An 18,497-nucleotide genomic window follows, 5' to 3' on the forward strand; every position below is an offset into this window, starting at 1 on the left:
ACTATCACAATCAGGATTAATTTTAAAAGCACTTAATGTTTTGGATTCGGGCCCTCTACTTTATTTGTCGAATCCAATCGATCATGGGCGGCCCTCTTCGTTCACAGTCTTTCTTTCCTTTCGAATCCAATTGTTCCAATCTGATCAAATAGCAATTCATTGAAATCATTCGGGTCACCTCTTTTTTAAACACTTGACCCTTGAAATGAGTGCATGTACATCACACCTCCTACGGTGGTTGCCAAAGCTCCGAGTGAACCCGAAATAGGCCATGGACTTGGATCTACCAAATGATAAGAATGCCTCTGAGATTCAATCATAAACCACTTTGCCCCGGTTGTATATAAACCCCCTGCTTCTCTTATGATTTTCGCTATTTTCTTTAGTTTAGTTATGGATATCTTGAAAAGTCTAAGCCCGTAGTACCCTCTGAGGTTGGTGAAGGGAAGTGAAACATAAGCGAGGTTTCGAAGAAACGATACAAAATATACATTTTTCGTTTTAAGCAACCGATCCCGATTTGGTAGTTATTAGAAAAAAATGATAGTTTTTTAAAACCCTAACCCGTAAAGTATAGTAATTTTATGCTATTTACTACGGTGAACACACCTTGTGGCCGCGAATTTGCAACAGCATCTCCCAGCAAGTTCGGCGCTACTGGTGTGATCTATATAAAGGAGGCCTCCCCACTCCGCCCCTTCTTCCCCACCCTTTCGCCTAGTGCCCCTAGGCCGGCCTCCGGGCTCGAACCCACTGCGCTAACAAATAATAAATCCGCGTATAAATCTACCCCACTGACCCAGATCATCTCGTCCCCATCCGCCCCCCGCCGATCCGCGCCACAATTCCCATCTGACTTCCCCCAATTTATTTTGCTTCGATTCCATTCTCTTGGTTCGTTCGTAGGGGCTAGGGTTGGGAGCCGATCGCGCGCCGCCGGAGCCGATCGATAGGGTTAGGGTTAGAGGGCGAAGGGGCTGAGATGGAGAAGAAGAAGGCGGCGGTGCCGCTGGTCTGCCACGGCCACTCGCGGCCGGTCGTCGACCTGTTCTACAGCCCCGTCACGCCCGACGGCTACTTCCTCATCAGCGCCAGCAAGGGTAAGCCATCCACCCCCCCTCGCCCGCTCCAGCCGTAGCTTGCGATGCAGAGGGCAACAGTTAGTTGTGTGATTCTGTTGCCACAATGGAATGGACGGTACGTTCGCTCCTGTGCTTGTGATGAGACGAATTCTGTTTTGGAGAACGATTAATGACCAGTGCCGTGGGTTCTATTGGGATTTAATATTTCATTTAGTTCTCTCAGTGCCATTGATTGTCCAGTTTAAAGGTGGTTTGTACCAATTTGAATGGTAAGGTTATCCAATGCATTCATATTCTATAGTTTGTAATTTGGGTGATAAGTAGGACGGCTACTGCTTTCCTTAATCATGTGAACTTGAAATGTTTGAGATAGGAAGGGTGGAAGCTAGTAGGGATTATGGTTACCTAATTAGTTAATACTACCTCCGACCGGATACATCCATTCCTACGACAAGTATTTCCGGACGGAGGGAGTATTTTGCAATCTTGGTAAGTAGGTTGACTGCTGCATCCCACAATCATGAATCATGTGAACTTGAGATATTTGAGATAGGAAGGGTGGAATGGTCATGGGAGGTCTCAACAGTTTCTTACCCTGGTGATTCTATATCTATTGCTTTCATTTAGTGTATCTGGTGTTTGTTTGTTGCCAGTACCGCAGTTTTTACCATGTAGGTCAGATTTGGGGGACTAAGCGTCTCAATGTACTTATCATGTCACTCTTGTTCTAGTTGTGGCCTCTTAGTTCATGACTCGTCTCAAATTATTTGTACGTATGTTTTCAAGTCTTAAGGCCACACTGCTAGTTAAGATATCTGTGAAGCAACAACTCCCCTCCCCACCAACAACACAAAAGCTCACATGTGTACTCGGTAGTCTACGATTCTAGATGCCAGATTTAAAGAATTAGTTTCGATCACCTACTTTATTGATGGTTATTACATTGGACAGAATTATTCTGTTCCTGCATTGTCCGGACTCTAGGTATTTCCAGAAAGTAGTAAATTCAGGTCTGACCAAACGAGGTTTTATAATTGTGTGCTATATACTCCCTACTCATTTTTCGTAGACTCCATTAAGCTGTCACAGTTGGGATGGAGTCAAACCATATAAGTATGGAATTCATGTTTGTGTCCATAACTACAAGCAATGTAAAAATACTAATATAAGCACTCACTAAATTGAACGTGGACCTATGAGGACAGGTATGAAATACCATGTTATGGATAACTGTACATAGATTGTAAAAATCTAGTTTATGCGTAGATCTGGTTGTTGTACTGCTGCAAAATCTATAGCCAGTGAACAGTGTTAGATTCAAAACGAATATTCCCATATTTGACAAAAGACAGACCTGATCTGCATCTATATCCATCTCTATCAGATGTCATCCCATCTAGATTTACACGAGTTATTTAAATTTTAAATCAGGAAGTGAATGTTAAAAGAACCTTTTTGTCTTTGAGTTGAACAATAACCAATACATGTACTTCGCTATAAGTATTAGGGCATTGTCACATGAATGATAGAAGATGTTTTGTCTCTTGATTTTTGCTTGATATTAATATTACAAATACTGGAAAAGAGAGGACGTAAATTTTATAGCATATCACTTGAGATTCTACCCTGCAGTAAACCTAAACATGCGTTAGAGAAATGTACTGTCTTGTTTGATTGCTGGCTATCAAGTATATCTAATATTGTGTACTTCTGTTTACAGACTCAAATCCAATGCTTCGTAATGGTGAGACTGGAGATTGGATTGGGACTTTTGAAGGTCATAAAGGTGCTGTTTGGAGCTGTTGCCTTGACACAAATGCTCTGCGTGCTGCCTCTGGTTCTGCAGACTTTTCAGCGTATGATTTTCTTATGCATTGTTTGTTTCTAGTTAGTTTATTCATAAGTGGAATACATCCTTATTAGTGTATTAATTGATGCTTATCCTATGTATTGTGTCCTTTTTTTCTGTTTGTAATGCTTCTGCTCTGGTGGTAGTATGTTCAGTCGTTTTACCACCTCTCCACTCCTTATCTTCTCCCTCTATGGCAGCGTTCTTCTTAGACAAAGTTGGCTGCTGGCAGCAGGGTTAGGATTAAGGTCCATTTTGTTAGGGCTGGTTCACCAGGATCCCTGGACTGTACAATTACTAAGGTAGGGTTGGGGGTGTTGATGGTGCTGTCGGTCGGGGGATTGGGGGACATTGTGTGGTGGTGGCGAGTCGTATGTGAGCCAGTTAGGTTGAGTGGAGGCGGGGGTAGGAAAAAGGCTACCTCCGAGTCTGGAACACAAGGGTAACCATGACATTAGTTGGCCTAGTCAGCATGGCCGTGAAAAGTAGAGGTAAGGGGTAAGATGTGGACAATATTGATGGCGGGCAGTGGTGCACTAATGTGTGTCTGGTACCGCAATAACTGCATGTTTTCTTGCATCTTGATTTGGTGTATTGCAAAGTTATTTAACCAAATTTCACTTATATCCATTAAACTGCACATGGTTTGCTAATTTGGGTAGTCTTGTCCACTGTTGGCTGCATTTTGGAGTACTTAAGTCGACTTAGGAATTAATGGGCATTCATAAGTAGGTCAATGTGCATATACATAAATCGCTATATACAATCCGACATGAGATACATATGGATGCAGATTGTTCGCTTAAATTTCTTGTGTTGTAAATATATATTCTAGTTGCAAAACCAGGGCTTAGTACAAAATGGATTTAATGAAAGATCTGTTGCAAATGTGTGCAGGACAAGAACAAGCATGTTTGCAAGAAATAATGCTAATCAGCAAACATCATAGTTCTTTGATGTCAATACTCATAGATCGTCCCATCTTCATATTCCTGAGTGCTTACTGTTTTCATAGACATGCCCATTGATACCTTCTCCATTTTCTTTTCTTCCCAGTAAAGTGTGGGATGCACTAACAGGCGATGAACTACATTCATTTGAACACAAGCATATAGTCCGTGCATGTGCCTTTTCTAAGGTATTGCTTGTTCAAACTGATGCCCTGTTGCATCCCTTTTTGTTCCTAATGTTGGTTGTTATAACGCTTTAATGTTATACTACTAAATTAAAGCCTGATCTCATCTAATATGTTATTCCTGCCTAAAGTATATTGGCTATCAAAACTGAACATTGGCTTCTGAAATCCGGACCATTTTACATGCTGTAGCCGATTGGAGTTGTCTTTCATGAGCAGTTTTTAACCTCATTAAATTACAAATGTCACTGCAGGACAACCACCTGTTGCTTACTGGAGGTATGGAAAAGATTTTGCGTGTATACGATTTGAACAAACCAGATGTTGCTCCGAAAGAACTTGACAAATCACCTGGTTCTGTCCGAACTGTTGCTTGGCTTCATAATGACCAAACTATACTGAGTTCCTGCACTGATACTGGTGGAGTAAGGTGTGTTTGTCTGTTTGTGGAGGAAATGCCTCTATTTTGGTATCCTAAACATGCACTGCTTGGCTATATAGCATTGTCTGTCTCGAATAACTACTATGGGTTTTGACAGGTTATGGGATGTGAGGAGTGAAAAAATTGTCCAAACTCTTGAAACCAAGGGACCTGTTACTAGTGCAGAAGTAAGCCAGGATGGCAGGTTCATCACCACAGCTGATGGCTCAAGTGTAAAATTTTGGGATGCTAATCAGTAAGTCCTTTTCTGTCGACATTTTCTGCATCATATGAATAGATCAATTCCTTACATACAAATATTTTGGTGGTTATCCTGCAGCTTTGGGCTTGTTAAAAGCTATGATATGTCGTTTACTGTGGAGTCAGCTTCACTTGAACCAAAGTCCGGGAGCAAATTCATTGCTGGAGGAGAAGATATGTGGGTTCATGTATTTGATTTCCTCACCGGTGAAGAAATAAGTAAGTCAATCTGTTTAAACATTTAATCGTCCATTCTTCTCTTCAATCAGTGTGGTTTGCATTATCCAAACAGAAACACCAGCACCATATGTTATTTTGGTTTCATCTTATTTGTAGCTTCCAAACGTGAAATCCGGTGTTAATTACAATTAAGATCATGAAACTAAAATTCTGCGTTCAAAAGTTATCTCCTTGAATAGTGAGCTTTTATTCTACATCTATCTGGAAATTCTTGTTGCACTTGTCATTAACTTTGAATAGGAATTCATGCAGTAGAAGTTTTCGCACCTTGTAGTCATTGCTGCCCAAACATCTACTCCCTCCGTCCCAAAATAAGTGACTCAACTTTGCACTAACTTTAGTACTCCCTCCGTCCCAAAATTCTTGTCTTAGATTTGTCTAGATATGAATGTATCTAGTCACGGTTTAATATTTAGATACATCCATGTCTAGACAAACCTAAGACAAAAAAATTGGGACGGAGGGAGTACAAAGTTGAGTCACTTTTGAGTCACTTATTTTGGGACGGAGGGAGTATTATATAAAGCAATTGAAAAGGAACATTGGAAATTGATCAATATGTTGTTCTATATTTCAATGGTGGGATTCATCAAGATGTAATCTTAATCAAGAGGTCCACCGGGCACCGATTTTCACTCATCATTATTTCATGTATTTTTTAATATTCTGCATTCACTATTTGCTTGTATTTATGTTGCAGTATTGTCATGTTACTGGTTTGGTTGTGCTTCAGTTTACATACTTTTAGGAACTTTTGGTTGTCCATTATTATTGGTTCCTTTTTCTTTCAATTACACTTTGCCATGCTGACATACTTGAGTATTATTGTTGTGTTGTGCAGCCTGTAACAAAGGGCATCATGGTCCAGTTCACTGCGTCCGGTTTGCACCTGGGGGCGAATCATATGCCTCAGGGTCGGAAGATGGTACTATTAGGATCTGGCAGCTGAGCCCAACTAACACAGAGGCCGAGGAGGCAGCCGATACAAACGGTAAACCCAAGGCTGGAGTAGAGGAGATTGCATGTAAGATCGAAGGCTTCCACATTGCCAAGGAGGAGAAGGCAGAGGAGTAGGATTACATGGCTGGCCGAGATGGTGTTGTTGTCGTCAAAGGTGCTCTTTACGCCTTGCCTTGCGTCTCTTCGTCCAAAGCCGGTGTCCGACGCAGGTGTGGCTGGCTTGTAACTGCACCGTGGGAAAATCTTGCCCTTCAACGAGCAAATGCTGGGGATTTTTTTGTACACCGAGAATAAGCCAAGAGTAGAATATTTTGTGGGTGAGGTGTTGATCAGGATTAGATTGAGATGGCATTGTGTATTTGTGTTGATACATTTTTGTTCCACCCTTTTATGTTACGATGATAGACGAAATGGTGTTGCTTTGGTTGATATTCGCTGGAGAACGTGACAGAAAAACAAAAATGCTATTTCCAGTGGCACTGCCTCCTGTTGTTGGCAATTTAGTAAACTGCATTACAGTGGTAGCATCGGTTGTTCGTCGCGTTACTTTGTTGCCGACCGTTTAGATACCGTGCAAATGCGCATACCAATGTGAATTAAACAATAGCTACATTCTTACCGGGCTCGGTGAACTAAACAACAGCTTCGTTCTTACCGGGCACGCAAACACACGAGCATCAAGTAATCAACTGCTCCTTCCATCCAGGTTAACTAGGCCCCTCAACACATGGGTAGCGACGAAATTAGTCGGAGCTACCGCAGCTTTCTGCCATAAGACTACTTGTTGATTTCGTAGTTATACTACTCACAGTGAGCGACTAATCGTATACTCCCTTTTTTCTTTTTTAAAGTTTCACTAATGAACTACATACTTTTTTTTACGGGTGAAACTTTGTATTACTCAAGTGGGAAGTCCATAGTCTGCATTACAAAGTTCAATGACCTCTGATAATTCAGAGTTAAGCCAAACTACTGTTCTACTCTTAGTTCTAACAAACTTGATGAAAAAAGCACTAACATTATTTTGACTACTATGAACATAACTGAAAATAGTACTACGAAGATTCCTTCCGTGAGTTTATCTCTACGTGAATAGATAGCTTTGTTCTCTGAATAGCTAGCGAGAGACCCTCCATACATGCGCTTAGTTCTGTCTCGAGTGCATTTCTGTAGGAAAAGAGCTCCCTGCATGATGTATATATGATCTGACTTTTGCCGTCTCGGAGAACCATACCAGCTCCTGCTCTCCCATCGAATGTCAAAGAGCCATCGATGTTGAGTTAGACCAACCCTCCATAGGCAAAACCCACGCAATGTTTGGAGTTACACGTGGTATCACATGTGGTATAGACAAATGATCATATACGACAACATGTTTCCCCTTCAACAATTCCCCGTCTGAATACTTAAGTGATAGCAAGGAATCCAAGTATCCCATCAGAAACCGTTTGGATGCCTCCATCGGAGGTGGTTCTTTGTTGTGTGTTACCTCATTTCGGTTGTGCCACACCCGCCACAAAGACATCATTAGCATGCCCCTCTTTATCTCTGAGGGTGGATGAAGCACTTCCAACAGCCATTCAGTGCATGTGTTCTTCAATTCCTCACGCTTCGGGAGTCGCCAAACAGATGCCATACATTCCCACAGCTGCACTGCTAGAGGACACTTACAAAGAGCATGGAAGGTGTCTTCCTCTTCCCTCTCGCAGATTGGGCAAGTCCCAGCCGTTTCTAAGTTGCGCTTGTATTTGTTCTGCCAAGTTGGAAGGAAGTTCACCGCAACACGCCATGCAAAGTTCTTGACCGTAGGCGGCACAACGCTTTCTTCCAGCAGGCCACACGGCCATCCGAAGCAGCACTTGACGATTCTGCAGTGGCTCTGTATGTTTCCTCAAAAAGCTAACTCATATGCTGATTTCATAGAAAAGACTCCAGATTTTGCCGGACCCCATGCCAGCACGTCCTCCTCGAGCCGAAGTGATGCTCTTATTTCCAAAATCTCCTGTACATCGCACGACAGAAATGCTTCTTGAAGCAAATTATAATTCCATATGCCATTGTGTTGTAACATCTATGACACATATCGATATACGCAAGTACCTTGAACTGATATAGGTCTGTAAGAGAAAGGTCTAGGGATCCAAGGGTCCCTCCAAATTCTGATGTTGTTCCCATTCCCTACTCTCCATATTAGTCCTTTCTTAAGAAGATCTAGGCCATGACTGATTGTAGTCGAGGTTGAAGAAGCATTTGTTGAGAAAATCATATCCTCAAGTTTACCATTGGGATAGTATTTGCTCTTGAGCAATCTTGCACACAAGCTGTCAGATCGAGTCAACAATCTCCATGCCTGCCTAGCCAGTAAAGCCTGGTTAAACAAGCGGTAATCTCTGAATCCTGCACCACCTTTGCTCTTCGGTCTCTACAACTTCTGCCAAGATTTCCAGTGCATTTTACGGCCCCCTTTGGTTGCTCCCCAATAAAAATTTCTGACCATCTCCATGAGATCATCGCAGACCGAAAAGGGCAGCTTGAAAACTCCCATGATGAAGTTTGGTAGTGCCTCAGCAACCGACTTGATGAGAGCTTCCCTGCTTGGTTGAGCTAGATGCCCATCGCCCCATTGAACTAATCTTTTCATAAGTTGTGCTTGTAAGTTTTGAAACCGACCTTTCGTCCTTCTCCCATTAGGGTTTGGCAGCCCTAGGTATTTCTCCTCAAACCCTTCAATAGTAACATTCAGAACCTCCCGGACGTCCTCGTGTGCATTATTTGGACACGTTTCTCCAAACATAATCGAGCATTTATCATAATTAAGAAGTTGGCGAGTAGCATTTGCATAAAGATCAAGACAAGCTTTAACTTATGATGAGGACATGACTACCTTTGATATTATCACAATCATTGCATATGCATATTTATTTGAGGTGATTTATGATAAAACTCATGCAATAATTTATTTATGTTATCCAGAACAAAAATACTTCACCTGTTTTTATTTTATGCCTAAATGCAGAATGGACAAACACTTGTATGAATCACGTGTGATGACAAGGGAAGAGGAAATGGTTGGATGCTATTCAAGAGACCCTCTCATGTCAAAGGAAATAATTAGTTGCTGTTCAAGAAGTTCTCTCACGTTACTTTTAGCCCAAGAGAAGATAGAGTCCAAGTCTTACACGTTCTGAACTCAGATTCGGACTGCACAGACATACCTGTACCAAAACGCCTTCAACTTTTTTATCCGGACTCCAAATTACGTGATTCTTCTTGGGCTGCAAAGTAGATTTAATGTGCTTTCAGGATCAATTGGAATCACCATCAAATTCCTCCGGAGCGTGGAGATATCGACCAAACAATATGACGTTGCACCAGAATTCGAGTCAAACAACAAGTCCAAAGGTGTTGCACCACCTCCACTTGGGCCCATAGGCCTTGTATGACCTAGGGTTAGTTTTAGGCTGCCTTGGGATGTCCTCCCACCTCCTTGGCCGCCACCCCTTGCTCCTATATAAGTAGATCAACCTAGTAGCTTTTTGCTTGGGTTTTGTTTAGATTACAAGTTCGCCATAGCTGCAACTTCGCGTTCTTCGTTTGTGTTCTACGACCAGACAAAGGCGTCACAGAACCACACCTTCATCAATAAATCTTTCCTCTTATATTCGCAATATCTTGATTGCATCTTATTTTCTTGCTTGTTCTTCGTTTGCGTGCAGGAAACATACCTTCGTGGTGAGGTTGATCGTGCTCCGACGTGGTCAATAACCTCTCGGAGTTGGTTTAGCGATTTCTAAGGCGCGACGTCCTCACACGTTCGTAGTCGGATCGTCAAAGTCGTCTCCACCAAATCGATAGCCACCATCTCATTGAAATATCGGGACCCTCCCCGCTATCAAGTGCTCTATCAAGTGGTATCAGTTTTCAGGTTGCTCGATGAGAATTTCGAGTTATCCCTAGATTAGATTAATTTTTCTTACCTATTACCCCAGAAAAAATCAGAAAAAGAGTTAGATCTAGCCATCCTTTGTCCAAGCCAGTCTGAGCCTTTGCAATTTTCTTTTCAGTGCTTGCATAGTTGAATTATCGGTTGCATCGTCGTGTCAAGTTGCTGGTCTTAGCGTCTAGTCTTTTAGAGTTTCGAGTTCCGTTCATAAGTTGTCACGCCACTGTCGCACCATCCTCATCATTGCTGCCATATACCACCACCACGCCGCCGTCATCCTTTCCGTTGTCGCCCACCACCATCCATCAATATTCACCATGTGCTTCAATTGTTCATTGTCATTATCATACTTGAGGTCATTCGCATATGTGCTTGATCCAATGTGCATCTTAATTGGTTGTTCGAGAGAAGAGAAAAAAGTGAGAGCTAAAAAAAAGAGAAAAAAAGTGAGAGAAAAATAGAGAGAAAAAATTTTAAAAAGTGAGAGAAAAAAAGAGAGAAGAGAAAAAAAATACAAATTACGGATCTATATAGAATCAATCTCGTATGTGAATTCGCATTGAAAACTCTTTTGTGCACTGTTCGGTGAAAGAGGTGTATCTTCCTTATACGACGTCTGTTTGGCTCCGCGAGTACTCAAATTCGAGCTATCGATGAGCCGCATCTTAATAGTTGATCAAGCTAGTTCATTATTGTCACCTCCAAATCGGCTTTGAAATATGACTTTTTGCCCTCCGAACGTCACGAACACAGTTTGTCAATATTTTTCAGGTCCGTTCCCAAAAAATTTGAGTCCTCATACGATCTCGGAATTGATTGATTCTTTTTGCATTCCAAAGCTTGAATCAGTAGCATTCTTGAGAAAAAATATCAGAAATTTGACATCATAGTGTCAAGAGGGAAGCTCTAGAGATAGTTTTGGTTTATCCTGCTTGGGGTCATTTATCATCACTATCTTTACTGCTATTGTGATCTTCACTTATATCTTCCTATCCAGAGCTACTTCATATCATCCATTGCTGCTATTTGTGCTTTGACGTGACTCCGTTGGTGCTCTAGGCTCGCGTCTCTAGTACGGTCTAGCCTAGGATCAGCACAGTACCGTCGTTGAGCGTTTATTCAACATTGCATCTTTGAATTGATTATTGCTAATCTTTTGCTACCATATATTATATAAGCCTTCCTAGCTGCACATACATTTACATCGTGTGATTGACGCCACCTGGCAATCGCTATATCCAAGCTTTGAGAGTTTTGACTACACCGGTTGCCGATCACCACCTGCTTCTGCGTAAGAACTGGTAAGAATTTGAGATTGGCTTGACGGATTTGTGACACACCACCACCACCACCACTTCCTAGTAGTTCATAGGAACAATATTTTTGGATTTTTTCTACTAGTCATGACAGGATCCAGAGTTGTCAATCCATGGGCTTCTTCGATTGTGGGAGACGTGCCACCAAAACAACCGCTACGAGAAATGCATAGAGATCCAAATGCGCATGATCAGGTTAATGTTTCTATACCATCATTCAACGGTTGTTTTAGACCAGCTTTATATATTGAATGGGAATTTGAAATAAATGATATATTTGCTTCCCATAATTTTGCTGAACATAAGAAATTTACAGTCGTGGTTGGTTCTTTCACCGGCTATGCTTCAGTTTGGTGGAGTGGATATTGTCGGTTACACCCTGATTATATACCTACTACTTGGGATGATTTGAAACTTGCCATGAGACATACATTCGTTCCTGCTTATTATACTCGTGACATGATTAAAAAGTTACAACATTTAAAACAAGGCAGTGACACCGTAACAAAATATTATGATGATTTACAAACAACCTTGTTGGATTCCTCATTAGTAGAAAGTGAAGAAGATTTTATGGATAAATTTTGGGAAGGATTAAACCATGATATTCGGGAGATACTAATTCATGAAAAGTGTTATCCTATGGATTGTTTGTTTCGTCTTGCTTGCAAAGCTGAACAGGAAATAAACCGACGTGTTGCCCACAAGGAGAAAGAGTGCAAGGTGCTTATCCCAAGAGTTGATATGGTTGTTCCTTCAACTACTGGGCGTACGATGACAACCCCATAAATTGTTGTGAGGGCTATATCACCTTCACCATGTGACACGTTACCATCGAGAGTGGCTACATCATCTGAGTTGATCATAAGAGGTAATGACAAAGGTACTTATCTTCCACCTCCACATGAGTATGATGATTGCCTTGTCAATTGCAATGTAACATGTGATGAGCTACCCATTACTTTGGTCACACAACCTATTTTGGAGGACTATCTTCATGATTTGACTTTGCCATGTGATCAACTAAGTACAATATCAACAATGTTGAGTGAACCGATTGAATTAACTGTTGATGAAAAAGAACCATGTGAATCAAAGAATAAATCAAATTTGCATCAAATATTTTTCAAAATAATTGTGCCAGTGTTTAATTATTTTGATATGACCTCTAATCTTGGTGATGATTCTATGCCAAATGACTTGTTGCATGTTTGTTTATTTAATCATGTTGTAGCATGTAAATTTGAAACAATGAAGGTGTATTCACCAATGTTAGGATGGTTTAATGATGAACATTGTCAATCTTTTGATATGAATAAGGACTTCACTCATATGTGCAAGCCGAGTTGCAATATTTTCATGCTTTCTACTTCTTGTGATAATATTTTGGCTTTATATTTCATAACATATAAAAGTTACTCATGTATACATGTGTCATATGTGCAAAAACCAAGGGAAGTAAAAAATGGATGACATATACATATACAACATGTACACCTTGTCTCTTTTGTTAGCCAAATTTCAGATTAAGCAGCACGAGGACGACTTTATTTTCAAAAAGGGGAGGATGATGAGGACATGACTACCTTTGATATTATCACAATCATTGCATATGCATATTTATTTGAGATGATTTATGATAAAACTCATGCAATAATTTATTTATGTTATCCGGAACAAAAATATTTCACCTGTTTTTATTTTATGCCTAAATGCAGAATGGTCGAACACTTGTATGAATCACGTGTGATGAGAAGGGAAGAGGAGAAGGTTGGATGCTATTCAAGAGGTCCTCTCATGTCAAAGGAAATAATTAGTTGTTGTTCAAGAAGTTCTCTCACGTCACTTTTAGCCCAAGAGAAGATAGAGTCCAAGTCTTTCACGTTCTGGACTCACATTCGGACTGCACAGACATACGTGTACCAAAACGCCTTCAACTTTTTCATCCGGACTCCAAATTGCGTGATTCTTTTTGGGCTGCAAAGTAGACTTAATGTGATTTCAGGCCCAATTGGAATCACCTTCAAATTCTTCCGGAGCGTGGAGATATCGACCAAACAATATGACGTTGCACCAGAATCCGAGTCAAACAACAAGTCCAAAGGTGTTGCACCACCTCCACTTGGGCCCATAGGCCTTATACGACCTAGGGTTAGTTTTAGGCTGCCTTGGGATGTCCTCCCACCTCCTTGGCTGCCACCCCTTGCTCCTATATAAGTAGATCAACCTAGTAGCTTTTTGCTTGGGTTTTGTTTAGATTACAAGTTCGCCATAGCTGCAACTTCACGTTCTTCGTTTGTGTTCTACGACCAGACAAAGGCGTCACAGAACCCCACCTTCATCAATAAAGCTTTCCTCTTATATTCGCAATATCTTGATTGCATCTTAATTTCTTGCTTGTTCTTCGTTTGCGTGCAAAAAACAGACCTTCGTGGTCAGGTTGATCGTGCTCCGGCGTGGTCAATAACCTCTCGGAGTTGGTTTAGCGATTTCTAAGGCGCGACGTCCTCACACGTTCGTAGTCGGATCATTAAAGTCTACTCCACCAAAACGATACCCACGATCTCATCAAAAGACAAGGACAACTTCGCCTCTATCAACTTATTCGGCTTGAGCTCTTGAAGCCTCAAAGAAAAGGAGTGTGTCATCCGCAAACAGAAGATGAGAGATGTCGGGGGCATGCCGACAAATCTTTACTGGTGTTATCTGTTGGAAATATGCCCTAGAGGCAATAATAAATTAGTTATTATTATATTTCTTTGTTCATGATAATCATTTATTATCCATGCTATAATTGTATTGATTGGAAACATAGTGCATGTGTGGATACATAAACAAAACACTGTCCCTAGTAAGCCTTTAGTTGACTAGCTCGTTGATCAAAGATGGTCAAGGTTTCCTGACCAAAGGCAAGTGTTGTCACTTGATAACGGGATCACTTCATTAGGAGAATCATGTGATGGACTAGACCCAAACTAATAGACGTAGCATGTTGATCGTGTCATTTTGTTGCTACTGTTTTTTGCGTGTCAAGTATTTGTTCCTATGACCATGAGATCATATAACTCACTGACACCGAAGGAATGTTTTGTGTGTATCAAATGTCGCAACGTAACTGGGTGACTATAAAGATGCTCTACATGTATCTCCAAAGGTGTTCGTTGAGTTAGTATGGGTCAAGACTGGGATTTGTCACTCCGTATGACGGAGAGGTATCTCGGGGCCCACTCGGTAATACAACATCACACACAAGCCTTGCAAGCAATGTGACTTAGTGTAAGTTGCGGGATCTTGTATTACGGAACGAGTAAAGAGACTTGCCGGTAAACGAGATTGAAATAGGTATGCGGATACTGACGATCGAATCTCGGGCAAGTAACATACCGAAGGACAAAGGGAATGACATACGGGATTATATGAATCCTTGGCACTGAGGTTCAAACGATAAGATCTTCGTAGAATATGTAGGATCCAATATGGGCATCCAGGTCCCGCTATTGGATATTGACCGAGGAGTCTCTCGTGTCATGTCTACATAGTTCTCGAACCCGCAGGGTCTGCACACTTAAGGTTCGACGTTGTTTTATGCGTATTTGAGTTATATGGTTGGTTACCGAATGTTGTTCGGAGTCCCGGATGAGATCCAGGATGTCACGAGGAGCTCCAAAATGGTTTGGAGGTAAAGATTGATATATAGGAAGTCCTGTTTTGGTCACCGGAAAAGTTTCGGGCTCATCGGTAGTGTACCGGGAGTGCCGGGAGGGGTGCCGGGGACCATCGGGAGGGGTGTCACGCCCCAAGGGGTCTCATGGGCTATGGGAAGAGATAAACCGGCCCCTAGTGGGCTGGAATAAGTTCCCACTAAGGCCCATAAGGTTTGAGAAGGAAAAAACACAAGGTGGAAAGAGTTTCCAAGTGGGAAGGTGGAATCCTACTCCAAGTAGGATTGGAGTAGGACCCCTCCACCTCCAATTTCGGCCAAACCTTGAGGGTTTGAGGCTGCCTCTTCCCTCTCCCTCCCTCCTATATATACTGAGGTATTAGGGCTGATTTGAGACAACTTTTGCCACGGCAGCCCGACCACATACCTCCACGGTTTTTCCTCTAGATCGCGTTTCTGCGGAGCTCGGGCGGAGCCCTGCTGAGATTAGATCACCACCAACCTCCAAAGAGTCGTCACACTGCTGGAGAACTCATCTACCTCTCCGTCTCTCTTGCTGGATCAAGAAGGCCGAGATCATCGTCGAGCTGTACGTGTGCTGAACGCGGAGGTGCCGTCCGTTCGGCACTAGATCGGAGCGGATCGTGGGACGAATCGCGGGATGGTTCATGGGACAGTTCGCGGGGCGGATCGAGGGACGTGAGGACGTTCCACTACATCAACCGCGTTCACTAACGCTTCTGCTGTGCGATCTACAAGGGTACGTAGATAGGAAATCCCCTCTTGTAGATGGACATCACCATGATAGGTCTTCGTGCGCGTAGGAGATTTTTTGTTTCCCATGCGACGTTCCCCAACAGTGGCATCATGAGCTAGGTTCATGCGTTGATGTATTCTCTAGTAGATCACAAAAAGTTTTTGTGGGCGGTGATGTGCGTTTTGCTGCCCTCCTTAGTCTTTTCTTGATTCCGCGGTATTGTTGGATCGAAGCGGCTCGGACCGACATTACTCGTACGCTTACGAGAGACTGGTTTCATCGCTACGAGTAACTCCGTTGCTCAAAGATGACCGGCGAGTGTCGGTTTCTCCAACTTTAGTTGAATTGGATTTGACCGAGGAGGTCCTTGGATGAGGTTAAATAGCAATTCATATATCTCCGTTGTGGTGTTTGCGTAAGTAAGATGCGATCCTACTAGATACCCATGGTCACCACGTAAAACATGCAACAACAATTAGAGGACGTCTAACTTGTTTTTGCAGGGTATGCTTGTGATGTGATATGGCCAACGATGTGATGTGATATATTGGATGTATGAGATGATCATGTTGTGATAGTTAATATCGACTTGCACGTCGATGGTACGGCAACCGGCAGGAGCCATAGGGTTGTCTTTAAACTAACGTTTGTGCTTGCAGATGCATTTACTATATTGCTAGGACGTAGCTTTAGTAGTAATAGCATGAGTAGCACGACAACCCCGATGGCGACACGTTGATGGAGATCATGATGATGGAGATCATGGTCTGACGCCGGTGACAAGAAGATCGTGCCGGTGCTTTGGTGATGGAGATCAAGAAGCACATGATGATGGCCATATCATGTCACTTATGAATTGCATGCGATGTTAATCCTTTATGCACCTTATCTTGCTTAGAACGACGGTAGCATTATGAGGTGATCTCTCACTAAAATTTCAAGACGAAATTGTGTTCTCCCCGAGTGTGCACCGTTGCGACAGTTCTTCGTTTCGAGACACCACGTGATGATCGGGTGTGATAGACTCAACGTTCACATACAACGGGTGCAAAACAGTTGCACACGCGGAACACTCGGGTTAAGCTTGACGAGCCTAGCATGTGCATACATGGCCTCGGAACATATGAGACCGAAAGGTCGAGCATGAATCGTATAGTTGATATGATTAGCATAGAGATGCTTACCACTGAAACTATTCTCGACTCACGTGATGATCGGACTTGAGATAGTGGATTTGGATCATGTACCACTCAAATAACTAGAGAGATGTACTTTTTGAGTGGGAGTTCTTAAGTAATATGATTAATTGAACTAATTGTCATGAACATAGTCTAATGGTCTTTGCGAATTACGATGTAGCTTGCGCTATAGCTCTACTGTTTTTATATGTTCCTAGAGAAAATTTAGTTGAAAGTTGATAGTAGCAAACTTTGCAGACTGAGTATGTAAAACCGAGGATTGTCCTCGTTGCTGCGGAGAAGGCTTATGTCCTTAATGCACCACTCGGTGTGCTGCACCTCGAGCGTCGTCTGTAGATGTTGTGAACATCCGACATACACGTTTCTGATGACTACACGATAGTTCAGTACAAAATACTTAATGGCTTAGAAACCGGTCTGACCCAGGCGCCTTCAATAGTCCTATCTAAAAAAGAGCATCCGAAATCTCCTTCTCTGAAAATTCTGCACAAAGTTTCTCATTATCTGCATCTGTAATTATTGTGTGAAACAAGTTGTCACATCCTTGGAACCCTAGCCAAGGTTTAGCATTGTGCTCATATTTTCTTTGCATTGCATCCAAGAAAATGGCATCAAGATCAAAGTAAGTGGTGAAGGGAAACTCAAAACCCTAGCCACTTCTTAATTCAAAGGAATTATAAATTTGATTCAAATCAATGAACCCAAAATGGCCTCAAGAAAAGTTCAACTTTTCTGATAATTCTTAAAAAAAATAAGCAATGAAGGAAACCATTTTCTTAATACATTTGGCATTTTAAATAAATGCAAAAAGCTACTGGTTTCAAGTTTAAAATTTGAATTCAAAAACTTTAAGTTTTCAAAAATGTTGAAAACTCCAGGAATGGTTGGATATATTCCAACAAATATTCTGGTGTGTTCAAAATACTTTTTACAAACTATTTTGGAGCTGAAATAAATAGCAAATCAAATAGTTAGCAAAACAGAAACAAAACAGAAAAAAAGGAGGAAAGAATTACCTGTCGCTCACCTCAGCCCAGGCCCAGTCGCGCTGTCGTCTTCCTCCTCGCCAGTAGGAGCAGGAGGTGGCCGCCGCGACGCCGCGCGCCTCCACGCAGCTCACTGCCTGCCTGGCCGCCGCTTCGCGCTGGCGAGCATGGGGATAACCTCCCCGAGCACGTATCTATCCATTCCTGTGCTCCATCTCCCCCCTCTCCTCTCGGTTCTTCCGATCCCCACTGCCGCCATTGACAGGAGCTCGAGCTCGAGCTGCCCGTGCCCCTAGCCACCGGATCTTCCTCCCGAGTGTGCCATTAGCTCCGCCTCGACGAGCTGGTCCTCCGTGTAGAAGCCGAAGCCTCCCCGAGCCCTGCAACGCCCACGACACCGTCGTCTTCAACCTTCGGCCGCCGGCGAGCTCTGCTAGATTCATCGCCCTCAGCGCTTCCCCGAGCTGTCTAAGCCCTCCTCTGCACTCCTCGTGAGCTTGCGCAGCTTTCCCCGTCGATCTCCTCCTCTAGGCCTGGTTCCACCGGAGCCCGACGAGGACCGCCGTTGCAGCTCGTCGCCGGTCGCCCTCCGGTGAAGGGTTGGTCCGTCTGAGGCCACCAGCAGCCTCAGGACGTCACGTAGATGCTTTAGGAGCCCAGCCCCGCGCGATTTGACCCTGTGTTCGA

The 18,497-nt window shown here is 42.7% G+C and overlaps 1 protein-coding gene across 1 annotated transcript; it reads left to right on the forward strand.

Annotated features, from left to right (window-relative positions):
• The first annotated feature begins 701 nt into the window (after positions 1–701).
• LOC123395389 (serine-threonine kinase receptor-associated protein-like) lies at positions 702–6,377 on the forward strand. The gene is made up of 7 exons (XM_045090382.1): positions 702–1,100; positions 2,803–2,938; positions 3,988–4,069; positions 4,321–4,496; positions 4,606–4,743; positions 4,828–4,967; positions 5,830–6,377. Exons 1-7 carry the CDS (start codon positions 983–985, stop codon positions 6,060–6,062), a joined length of 1,023 nt encoding a protein of 340 aa, XP_044946317.1. The 5' UTR covers positions 702–982; the 3' UTR covers positions 6,063–6,377.
• The last annotated feature ends 12,120 nt before the right edge of the window (positions 6,378–18,497 follow it).

This window comes from Hordeum vulgare, chromosome 5H (genome assembly GCF_904849725.1).
Source record: "Hordeum vulgare subsp. vulgare chromosome 5H, MorexV3_pseudomolecules_assembly, whole genome shotgun sequence".
NCBI lineage: Eukaryota > Viridiplantae > Streptophyta > Magnoliopsida > Poales > Poaceae > Hordeum > Hordeum vulgare.

Excerpts from the sequence above, each read along its gene's own strand:
- LOC123395389 (XM_045090382.1), top strand. The coding sequence starts at position 983 with ATGGAGAAGAAGAAGGCGGCGGTGCCGCTGGTCTGCCACGGCCACTCG. Across the intron at positions 2,939-3,987 it reads GGTTCTGCAGACTTTTCAGC|TAAAGTGTGGGATGCACTAA; the intron begins GTATGATTTTCT and ends TTTTCTTCCCAG. Across the intron at positions 4,070-4,320 it reads GTGCATGTGCCTTTTCTAAG|GACAACCACCTGTTGCTTAC; the intron begins GTATTGCTTGTT and ends ATGTCACTGCAG.